The 11,527-nt window shown below is 39.0% G+C and overlaps 1 protein-coding gene across 4 annotated transcripts; it reads right to left on the bottom strand.

Annotated features, from left to right (window-relative positions):
- Nucleotides 1–74: 74 nt before the first annotated feature.
- On the bottom strand, nt 75–11,367 carry tut7 (terminal uridylyl transferase 7). 4 transcript variants are annotated; one of them, XM_026188002.1, is made up of 29 exons: nt 11,237–11,366; nt 9,914–10,342; nt 9,640–9,794; nt 9,395–9,511; nt 9,097–9,274; nt 8,908–8,996; nt 8,457–8,508; nt 8,267–8,336; nt 8,007–8,133; nt 7,767–7,886; nt 7,501–7,635; nt 7,115–7,292; nt 5,920–6,620; nt 5,614–5,764; nt 4,652–4,738; nt 4,440–4,540; nt 4,104–4,161; nt 3,728–3,831; nt 3,549–3,638; nt 3,339–3,452; nt 3,036–3,110; nt 2,758–2,935; nt 2,570–2,617; nt 2,358–2,449; nt 2,142–2,257; nt 1,837–2,036; nt 1,687–1,754; nt 1,526–1,592; nt 75–351 (listed from the first exon to the last, which is right to left on the bottom strand). In XM_026188002.1, the coding sequence occupies exons 2-29, from the start codon at nt 10,320–10,322 to the stop codon at nt 293–295; spliced, it is 3,939 nt and encodes a 1,312-aa protein (XP_026043787.1). In that variant the 5' UTR covers nt 10,323–10,342; nt 11,237–11,366; the 3' UTR covers nt 75–292. The 4 variants fall into 4 exon arrangements, with proteins under 4 accessions (XP_026043787.1, XP_026043785.1, XP_026043786.1 ...); XM_026188000.1 differs by lacking the exon at nt 75–351 and adding an exon at nt 533–711 and having other exon boundaries at nt 11,237–11,367; XM_026188001.1 differs by lacking the exons at nt 75–351; nt 11,237–11,366 and adding exons at nt 533–711; nt 10,893–11,218.
- Nucleotides 11,368–11,527: the final 160 nt, after the last annotated feature.

Below are 11,527 nucleotides of genomic sequence, written 5' to 3'. Positions count from 1 at the left end.
GCTTATTTTCTTTAAATGAAAGCTTTAAAAAAAAAAAAAAAAAAAAACCCCTCTCAGGAGGAGCGTTTTGGGGGGAGAAAAAAAAAAAACAACCCAAAAACAAAACCCACAACAATAAAAAGGCCCTATTTGGCTTCAAGTCAAGATGTCCTGGCTTTGGCTTTGAACGGGCTACTATTGGCCCAACAGTACCATTCAGATTTAAGGGTTTCTGGACTTTGGGTTGCTGTCTGCCTGGACAAAAGTAGAATCTGGTAGTTTTTTTTCTTTTTTTTTCCTTTTTATTCACTTCTCATTCCACTGGGCTCTTCCTCTGACCAGAGCGACCCGAATTTCGGCAGGTTAAACTACCTGAAACAAACCAGAAAGCAGTCATCAACATTTATTACAAACACAATTTTCTAACTCAACAGCAGCATTAACACCCCCCCAATATTAAGAAGGTGACAAAACTAAGCAGACTGCTTGATCCACACAAACTGAACATTGCTTTATTGACCAAGAAAAAACAAAAACGCATTCAGGCAACAATACCAGGTACAATAACTCAGAGAATGTGTTCTAAGACCACATGGAAAACAACAGATAAAATAAGGACCAGAATGCTACATTTGAGGAAAAAGATCAGAAAGTGTTTGCTCCAGAGTCCAGAAAAAGATGGATGAATCTGAGCCTGCTGCATAGAAATCATGTCGTCTCTCTTTATGAGCCCTAGACAATTGACCCAATGCAAAAATACACTGTCAACCAAGTCTAATTTCTCTGAAAATTGAAATTGCACTTTGTCTCCATAAATTACAGATAATTCTCGTTTAAAAAAAATAAAAAAAATAAAGTTGGCAAAATGTGTGCTTTAGGGATGGAAATACATGGTAAATGGCCTGCATTTGTATAGCGCTTTTCTAGTCCATAGGACCCCAAAGTGCTTTACACTACATTCAGTCATTCACCCATTCACACACTGGCAAGCTACATTGTAGCCACAGCTGCCCTGGGGCGCACTGACAGAGGCGAGGCTGCCGGACACTGGCGCCACCGGGCCCTCTGACCACCACCAGTAGGCAAACACGGGGTTAGTATCTTGCCCAAGGATATTTGGCATGCAGCCAGGAGGCAGCCTGGGATCGAACCACCGACCTTCTGATTAGTGGCTGACCTGCTCTGCCACCTGAGCTACAGCCATCCCACATGTTGGGAAAGCATCACTTTTAAATTGGGTGCTAATTGTACATCTAATCAAAGGCTCACTATAGTGTTACTATACATGACTATGCTGGCTAACAATCCACAATTAAGTACAAATGCAGTGTAACTAAACTTAATGAAGACGTAACATAATAAATAGCCGTATGCTTATCTGTAGTTGCTATGATTATTTTGGACTAGTTGGGCCCAAATAGTTTAAATTACTTTCAATTTACAAACAAAATAAATCAAATACATGTTAAAATTAGCTACATAGTGCTAATAGTATAGGTTTGAGACATCTGATTCCATGCATAAAAAGTATGGGAAATTAAATTACCTGCTTGTGGACTTAATATCACATTTTGCTGCTTTCTCTTCTTCTTATCTTCTTGTATAGGTATGCCCTAAAATAAAAGACAGCTCAAAAGATGTACACTTCTACAACTGTACAAAGCAGAATTAATTATAATTTAGGTTGCCTGAAAACATACAACATACCTGTTTCTCTGTTTCTCGCAAATTCCTAAAGTGGGGTGAAGAAGAATAATTCTCCATTTTCACATTACCTGCCAAATGACAAGTGAATATTGAAAGTAAGTGACTTTTTTCATACTTCAAAGAATGTAAAGTGACCTTGCAGGTACTTACCAGCAGGGCTTCTGTACAGCTGGCAGTCCTTCTTGATGTGGGCAGTTGATCCACATAGGTAGCAGCAACGAATATCCACTCCATCCCTTTTCCGCCAGTGTTCACTTTTGTGTCTGACCTGATCCTTCGATTCCTCTGCTGTATCCATTTTGTCTTGTGGGTACTCTGGCCTTCTCTCCGAGTCCCTTCTATGTTTAGACCTGGTCCAAAATCATTGACGATGTAACATCAACATTAAGGCAGGCACACAAGGTGCTAACAGACTTAAGTAAATATTATGACAAAATACTTGAGATTGCACCCACTTCTTACGCAGGGGGCAGTCTTTCATGAAGTGGCCAATCTTTCCACAGATGCGACAGCAGCGATCATTGGGAGCCACTTCTCCTTCAGTAAGTACTTCAGGATCAAAGAAATACTCCTGGGAAAGATGCAGGTAAAACACAGTTTTAGTGCTGATTGGATAATATCACCACAATAAAAAAAAAAAAAAAAGTAATGTTCAGACAACAAATACAGACCATCTGACTGGGATACACAGGAGGAAAGTATCTGATGGGTGTGCCAAACACTCTTCTGCCATTGATAAAAGCCTTCATGATGAAATTTGTCACTGTTTTGATGACCAAAATAAAAACATGCACATTTTAAGTAGTGAAAAGTGCAAGAAAAATCATTGAGATGTTAGAAATGGGGAAAAAAAAATAAAAATAAAAATCTATATCCATCTTACTTTTCCTCGAGAGACCAGCACCCAAATTATGATTGAGATCAAATGGATCTGTGACAAAGAAAATGAACTTGAAAAATCTTCAAAAGCAGACATATACAATTACTTTGATTCAGCAAATAAAAATTACACATTTGATTGTGGATAAATTAGTTACAATACACTGCAGCAATAGTCTCACACAAGGCTACCTTCAATGACTATGTATTTGGATGTCCACTGCTTGTTGAAGGTGGTGAGGCGGGCATGCTGTCGGATACAGACAACATGCTCTCTGAAGTCAAAGTCCTCAGTGTAAAAGCGGAGTAGGCCGAGCCACAGCTCCCCCACAGTCTCGGTGTTCTTCCCATAGTGTGGCCAGTGACTGGGCTGAAGGTGGAAAAAGACGATATTGATGAGCTACTAAGACACAGTCTTACATTTATATTAACCATATTGTTTAGGCACAAATCAAATACAAAACACTTACTAGTGCTTTAAAATCATCAAAGAAGTACACATTCCAACCATCTACTAGTACTTCAGGCTTCTTCCCATCATGGATCTGCAAGAAACCAAGCAGTCAAGCTTGACACACGATATTGTGAAATACTTTAAATAACTACTACAAAGAGACTTGTTGACAAATTCATCCAAATGGAGGTATAAGTTTGTCGTTTAATTTAAGGGGATAAATGTATTTGAGACAACACTCACATAGACAAATCAACACATCTATGTGCAACTTGTAAAGAGAATACAATTGGCTCTTCTTTCAAACAGACATCTGTACCTCTTGCAGCACAGGGATAACTGGTGGGTCTCTCTGCTGAAGGAAGAACAGCACCATGAGGGTGTAGGCATATGACGAGAGGCTACCACGTGAAGCATCTCCAATGTCACACATCTGTAATGGAAGTGGAAACAACATTTTAACATTGAACAATACAATAGCAAGAACACTTAAAGATGTCTTAGTCACAAGTCTGTAAAGCATGTTCACCTTGGCAAAAACCTTCATGACGTAACAGAGGATCTTCACTCTTCTGTCAATTGCAGCATACGTAGCTAGTAGGTGAGTGTTGTGCAAGGCCTGAGAAAAAAAACAAACAGAAACTGCAAATTTCAAAAGGTGCACATTTTCTTATTTTCAAATACATACAAAGACAAAAAGAGCCCCACCAGTGTGTTGTAGAGGCTTATATCTCCCTCCAAGCCAGTGCGAACATGGTAGAACTTCACAATGGGTACTTTTGCTGTAGTGATGGGAAGGATGTTCCTCAGACCTGATGTGGATACATAATGACATTACAGGCACTTATGGGGAAGATTAAGAACTTTATTCAATCATAATTTATTTCAGCTTAATGCATTTCTCATTAATGTAAATGGGTAGGTAACATTTTGTTTAAGGTGAATTATTTTAAAGATTATATTAGAACTTTAGAATCTCTTAAAACCAGAACAGTTTGTCATTTGATCAAAACTGACAGTTGCTGGTTGCAGACAAAATAAAGTGCATGAATGTCAGTTTCGTACCACAGCTACTATGTCTTACCTGGGTGTTTCTTTAGCGATCTTGCCAAGCTTTCAATGATGTTGATGCAGTTAATATCCTATGATGGAATGAAGGCAAAAATGATTTAATATAAGCTCCTGCTAGATAATAAGTAATTCAACCATAACAATGAAAAGGAACAAGGGCAACTTGCCTCCAAGTAAAATAATATTACCAATGTATTCTTCAAGCATATTGGCAGATCAAATACGCATCAACTTCAAGTCGTCATTAGAAGCTTGATAAATCAAGTTGGTGTAAGGTAAAGATCAACTGCAGCTGGTTCCCTGATGAACAGAACCAAAACTACATGGTAAAGAATTATTGATAACTCACATCTATGGTTTCTTGTCCTTCCAACACCATGCAGATGTCCAGGTCACTCTGTCTAAATCCAAAGCCATTTTTGGATGAGCCAAACAGTTGTAACTGAGCACCTGTGATTTAAAATAAATAATCAACACATGATTTGTTAACCAAATCATTCAGATGCATCATCACGCCAATTCAATTAAAAAAAAAAAAAAAAGTTAAAAGATCAACTTCACCAGGAAACTGTCTTCTCACAAAAATCTCAAGGTCTTGAAGGATGTGCTCTCTTACACCCACTTCCAGTTCATCTGGGGCGAAATCACCTTAAAAATGAATGATATTTAGTGACCAAGTAATTTACTGGACACAAGCACTGTTCCACCAAAAGTGGTCTTAAATAACTGGCTTTACAACAGGACTCAGGAAATAACGTTATATGAACATGCCAATTAGACATATTATGATAACTAACTACAATTAACAATCAAGTTGTTGAGTAATATCAAAACAACAACTTGAAACAACTTTAAAAAAAACAAACAAACTCAAAACTGTTTTTGGCTCATTTTTGCCTGTTTTATATTGTCCGTTTTACCTTTTTATCATTTGTTATCTTATGTGCAGCACTTTGACTGTCTAGAAAGGTGCTATATAAATAAAATTATTTATTTATACAAAATTTTGTGAAACAGTCACATAAGCTGAGGTCCAGTGGATGGTATACTACACTTTTCATGCACCTGCATTAAGCTCTTTTTAGAGTTGTGTACATTTTAACACTTTAAAGTTTAACATATTCTCATCCCACATGTTAAACCATAAACTCACACAAATTTTACCAGATAAGCCTAAAACCACGGATACAGCTGTGTTTTCTTCCAAAGCACTTTTTAAATCTTACATAAAATTTTGCTTAAGTGCTAATGATTAGAACTCAAAAAAACATGAACAGGTGGACTTCATTAAGTTGAAATGAGGAACTTGCAATAATTAAGAGTTTGTTGAGTCCAACAGTATGAAAATGTTTGCATGAGCCTCATTTTTAAAACTTGTTCATACCATCGACAAAAACAATTTATTTCTCAACCATTTGAAATACATTTGTATATTTTTGTCATTGTATGTATTACTAAAATTTGCAAGAGTAGAAATATGACATCACAATGCAGGTAAGGGTTACATGTCCCATAATACTCACTGTAACACTGCTCACAGACTTTGTTGAGGACACTGAGAAACTCTGGTGTTACTGGGGGCAAGGGGTCAAGCTGCACTTTCTTGAAATCTTCTGGACAATCTTTCTTCAAATGTCCATCACGTTTGCACAAGCTGCACACGACCATGTGGGACTATGTGATATTGAAAGGAGTTACACATATAGTTTTCCTCACTTACAACCTAAATCTTTACCATACAACTTTAAAATTTTATGTGTTCTTTGTTTAATCAAATTACACAATTGCAAATGCTGCCAGTAACTGATGACAAGTGAAGGCAAACTTACCTTTCCTCTGGTGAAAGCTTGCTTGGTGAACTCATAAGATGGTCTGCTTTGTTTTTCATTTTTATTTTCTGGTGTTTCATCTTTAATTTGAGAAACACTGACAGGTGCCAAATCCACTTCCTCCTCCTCTTCCTCATCCATTGAACCAGGTGTGTCCAAATCTGGACCCTCCTCATCGGACAAAAGCTCCTCCCCTGAGATCTCGTCCACTAGGAAAATCTCTTCATCCTCTATGGTGAAGCTGTCCAGGTGGTCTCTGTTATGCATGTCGACATCAATATTTATGTCATCATCCTGCTCGTCTTCATCATCCTCATCCTCCGAAAGGCTGCTTTTGCCCAAGTCCAATTTTTCTTTTTCCCGCTCTTCATCTGAGTCACTGAATTCTTCAATTTCCTCCTCTTCCTCAATAATGCAATCAGAGTCCTCAGGGCCATTTTCTACAGATTTAGATTGGCTCGTATATTTTGAATGAATGCTGAGATTACTGAAATCTGACAAGCACACACTCTCGTCATTCAAAGCCTTAGCATTGGCCCCTTGAACATATCCTCCCTTCAGTCCTCTTTTGTGATTAGCAGCTGGTGTATTGAGTGACTGTGCAAAGTACTTGTATGTGGTTTTGAGGCAGTGGAGGATGTACTCGTACATTTGCTGGCTGTTCACTGTGCGGGCCACATTTCTCTTCACGGCAAACGGGTCTGAAACAGAACCATTTGTAAACATTAGAACACATAAAAGAAGTCTCTTCATCACAGTGGTTCATAAACGCACCTTAGCCACTGCAACTGGACACAAACAACCAGGTTTGGGGAGGGGGAGGTTAAATTGAATTAATAACTTCGAAAAGGGTGGGATAAGGGGTATACAATAGTTTGTTGATTATTTTGCACTGAGCTTTAAGCAAAATTACACTTTAAAATAAAGTATTACAAGTAAAACTACAATTAATAGTTAATGACTGATAAAAAAAACAAAACTGTGGGTTGTTAACTTTTCCAACGTCTGAAACGGGGTATGCAAGAAAAAGTATGAGAACCACTGCTTTAATCCATGAATCAAACAGAAATAAAAATCTAGGTTTGGACAGAATCAACAGAGAAATAAGCAACATTAAAACAGATTCTGTGTGACCACTTCTCCTTACAGAAGTATCAAGACATGAAAATGATTCAAACATAACAAAGCTTCTGACCCTCTACAGCGATCCGCTTTTTAGGCCAGTCTTTCATCTCTCTGGAGAGGACAGCACCAGTCCGCACACTGATTATATTGTCAGCCATGATGAACTCCAGGGAATAGAAGCGAAGCATTTCGACCCAGAGAAGTCCAACTTCCACTGGTGGATGAGGACTTTGAAACACCAGCGGAACCTGCAAGACAGCCTGATATTACTAAGAGTCTGAAAAATTATCACTCAAGTTTTCAATTTATTTAACAGCCTTTTAAAAAAAAAAAAAAAGAAAAAAAACACAAAACACAAAACAAAACAAAACCTGTCTCCAAATACAAGTCAAAATTATATTTTCTGTTCTTTGGAAGTCTTTCAGTTTATTTATGTGTGTCCATCTTCATGATTACCTTCCCCTTTATGGAGTTGCCTTCTGCTGGTTGAGATGACTCCTTGGAGGAAGGGGTGTAGGCCCAGTGTAAATACCCATCCTCTGTATGAGTAAGGTTGAAGTCTGACAGCCGGCTGAGAGAAAACACTTTGATCTAAAGATGGGCAGATGTTTGCATCAGTTTATTCCAAAATAATCCTAAAAAGAGTCAATAATGAAAAGCAAAACTAATATGGTTTTTTTTTTTTGTTTTTTTTAAGGATGGAAATGAAAATAAAGACTTACATCTTGGTTGAAATAGGTAGGCAAGAGAGGTTCTTTGCGCTTCTGTAAGTAGAAGATAACCAAAAGGGCAAAGACATATGGTGGTAGACTCCCCTCTTCTGCGCGATCAATTTCACAGATCTTAACAGAAAGCCAAAAATGATGTTAAGAACAAATGCAACTTTGAAAAAAAGAAATGAGTGAATAGTTTTGATGCCTTTGCTAATGTGAGGAACAAGTCTTTGTCTACTAGAAACATACCCGGGCCCAGCGTCTGAAGCCCAAAACCAGTGGCATGAGGAGAGGCTCCTGAGTCGCCAGGGCAGAAAGATATGTGGTGGTTTGGAACGCGTTTTCATTCCCTGCACTAACTTTGCAGATTAGACCACTGTTGAGGAGGAAGGGGGAACAAAAAAATAAGTTAATTTTAATTTGGAGTTTTATGCTCTTGTGGTATGAGCACTGTTAATATTCTCTTGTCACATGCAAGAAAAACCCATGTAACTGCAAATGATACAGACCTACTTCTCTCTTTACAGATGACCACAGGCACCCTGGCATGAAAGTCCGCCTCCATCTCAACAAACAGAGCTGAGAATAGCACAACACAAACAATTTAAACTTTCCATGACACTCAAGCACATGACTGAGTTTACCATGTCTGAAAGATTTCTTCAAGACTCTTGAGTCTAAAATGAAAACAAAACTCACAGCTCACAGAGAGGCACTCCTTAACCAACATCAAGACATCTGGCTGATGCATCTGTGAATACATTCCATTTCAAAGCCTTTATACAGCATAAATATAATATTAAAAAGAACATAATTATGGTGCATGCTACAAGCACAGCATACGCAACACAACTTGTGAAATCTAAAATCAAGTGAAATTATATTTTTCCCGCCACCCACACCACCACATCTTACCTTTGCCATATACTAATATTTTTGCTGTCATCTCTTGTATTTGTTCCCTTAAATAATGTCACCCTAAACCCACGTAACTTGTAACATATACATGCAGATGAAAGACTTCTTCCCCTAGCTATTATTCTCCTGACAGGCCTCCAGTTTTAATTTTTAACATTAATATCATTATAAAATTAACATAAAATACAATAAAATTGTATCACACATCATGAACTCACACTGTGTTACTCACGTGAGTTGGATACTGAATGTCAATGTTGACATCAGAATCCTTGAATCCAAATTTAGTGCAAGATGATCCATAAAGCCTGAGTCGGACCTCTATAGATGAGAGAAAGCAGGTAAATATTGCTACGATTTTAATAACACTGAAAGAGCACAGTTGTTGTATATTGTGAACTTTCCTCTTTATGTGTCTTACCAGGCAGAACAGACAGGAGGAGATCTTGCATGGTGGAGACAACACACCGTCTCTTCTCAACGTCCAGGTCGTTCAGACCATGTTCCTGGACAACAGCATCTAGTACTGCACTTATAGCACTGATCTGCTCTGGACTAGGAGGCAGGATCTCAGTCAGCATCAGCTGCTCTTGTCGCTCCTATAAGTCAACATGCAAATACAGGAAAGGGGTCTTGATCACAGCCTTTAATACATAAAAACTACTACTCCACAATAGCAACACAGTAATACAATCTATATACGGTAAATGTAAAATAACCTTGGCCCTTCTCTTGTGCCGTTTGTCCCGAATATGCTTGTAAGCTTCAGACACAGACTCTAGGAGAACATCACACAGGGCACAGTTGTAAAGAGCAGCAGGGTTGCTGTGGGACCTCTAAAACAATTGTACAACACACACACAAAAAAATAAATAATAAATTACACCGTTAGAAATATCTGTAAATCACCTACACCAACCAACTCCAACATTACATCACCTCTTACGGCTTTTAGGGTCTGTACCTTCTTTAGGCTGTAGATCTCGTCCCTGTTAAGCCGCCTCTCTGCTTGCCGTAGGTTGCGCAGCTCTTTGTTTGAGAGTGTGGACTCTTCAATCACAAAGCCCCTGTTCTCTTCAGCAAAAGCTTTCTTCTTGTTTCTGTTACGCCGTCTTTTACCTTTGAAAATGAGAAATGCAGGGGGAAGTATGAATTTCTAGTTTGTTTTCAACATAGACTTTGTGATAAAGCTGAAAGTGTTTCATTCCTTCTGCAGAGACTGACTTCCAGACATTTACCTGATTTTTGAAAACCATCATCCGTGGCTTCTCTCCTTCCCTGTTCCCTGTCCTCCTTTGGACTTTCTCCTTGCATACCCCTCCTCCAGCTCTGCTGTGGGCGCTCTCTCCAGTTATCTTCCTGAGGACCTGAGAACCACCGGACATCATCTCTCTGTGAGGGGCTGTGGCCTCCTCTTAATCCACCAGGAGAGTGGCTTAGGGGCCCCAGTCCTCCCTTCTTAGGGCTGGCCCTGTAAGGCCCACCTTGATTTTTCTTGGCCTGCTGGCCTCCATCTGATCTGAAGTTCTGTCCTCGCACCTGGTCCTGCATCCACCAGCTTTCTCCCTTCTCTGCCGCTGCTGCTGCTGCCGCCCCCCTCTCCCTGCCGCCTTGCTTAGCCCGGTAAGGCCTGCCAGAGTTTTCCATGATACACTGCTGTGATAAAACTGCAAGATAAAATGTCCAGTTAATGTGGTAATAGTCCTTATGTAATCAAAACAGCACTAACACAAACTGTGTTACAAGAGACCTGCCAAACGTCTGCGTTTGGCAGAAGTCCCTTGTTTGAAGAAGCAGTGTCCCATTTCAGTTCATTTTATTTTGGCATGTAGAAAAACGTATATTGGTTGTAACTGCTCACAATTTTCACAACTTGCCATGTAATCCATACCAGACTGTTGCACAATTTATATAGGCGATGCCGCATTTGTATTTTTCAGCTGATAAAAACGGTAATATTAACCTCTCTAAAACACTGGCTGACTTCTGCAAACTCGGGTTAACAGTTAACCCTTTTTCAATGGACATGAACGCTGACATTCCTAAAATAAAAATTAAAAAACAAAAGCTTGTTTTAAATGTCAACATTTTTACGTCACTATTTTTAGTATAACACAGCCGCTTAGTTAGCTGAAATAGTTTGCGCACACACGTAAAGCCTAACCCAAACTACAGGATTGTGAGATTATGACATGGTGAAGACGTTAGCTAGCTTACCTAGCTTCAGCAGCGTTATTATTTGACTCTACTGTTACTTCTTCTACTTCCTCGAGCTGGTGGTTTATAACTTTGCCACCTCAGTGCCTTACAACTCGTCAACAAATAAGTGCTAGTAACCGCACTTGTTAGCTCCTGCTGCAACACAGTTACAGCAATGCTAACGCTAGCTACACATACTTAGCTTGCTAGCACAGGCACTTAAGGGTAACAGCTAGCAGCGGCTTTCGTCCGTTTCTTGCAATTTTTTGTCGAGCTGCCCAGCCTACAGCTGAGATAAAGGCAGCCATTAATTACACGCTAGCTTGTACTATACACGTGTATTATTAAATAAATCAAAATACCTCCCGCTAGTGCACAGAGGACATAGTTGAAGCCTTGTTCAGTTCTGACTTGGCACGCTCTCTTGTCTTGCACTAGAGTTTGAAAGGTGACATAGGAGCCGTTTATTTTCTAGTCGTCAGCGGCCGTGTTCCGCCCACCGCAAAAAAGAAAAAGAAACTGATATATTGCACAGAAATTAAATTTTTAATACTTATAAAAACATCGTGAATATTAAGAACTTTATACACTGCTCACATTTTTGTAGTATACTTGAAATTATAATGTTGTTATTGTTGTTAATAATTTTCTGA

This window comes from Astatotilapia calliptera, chromosome 12 (genome assembly GCF_900246225.1).
Source record: "Astatotilapia calliptera chromosome 12, fAstCal1.2, whole genome shotgun sequence".
NCBI lineage: Eukaryota > Metazoa > Chordata > Actinopteri > Cichliformes > Cichlidae > Astatotilapia > Astatotilapia calliptera.
This window is presented reverse-complemented; position numbering and strand designations above follow the sequence as displayed.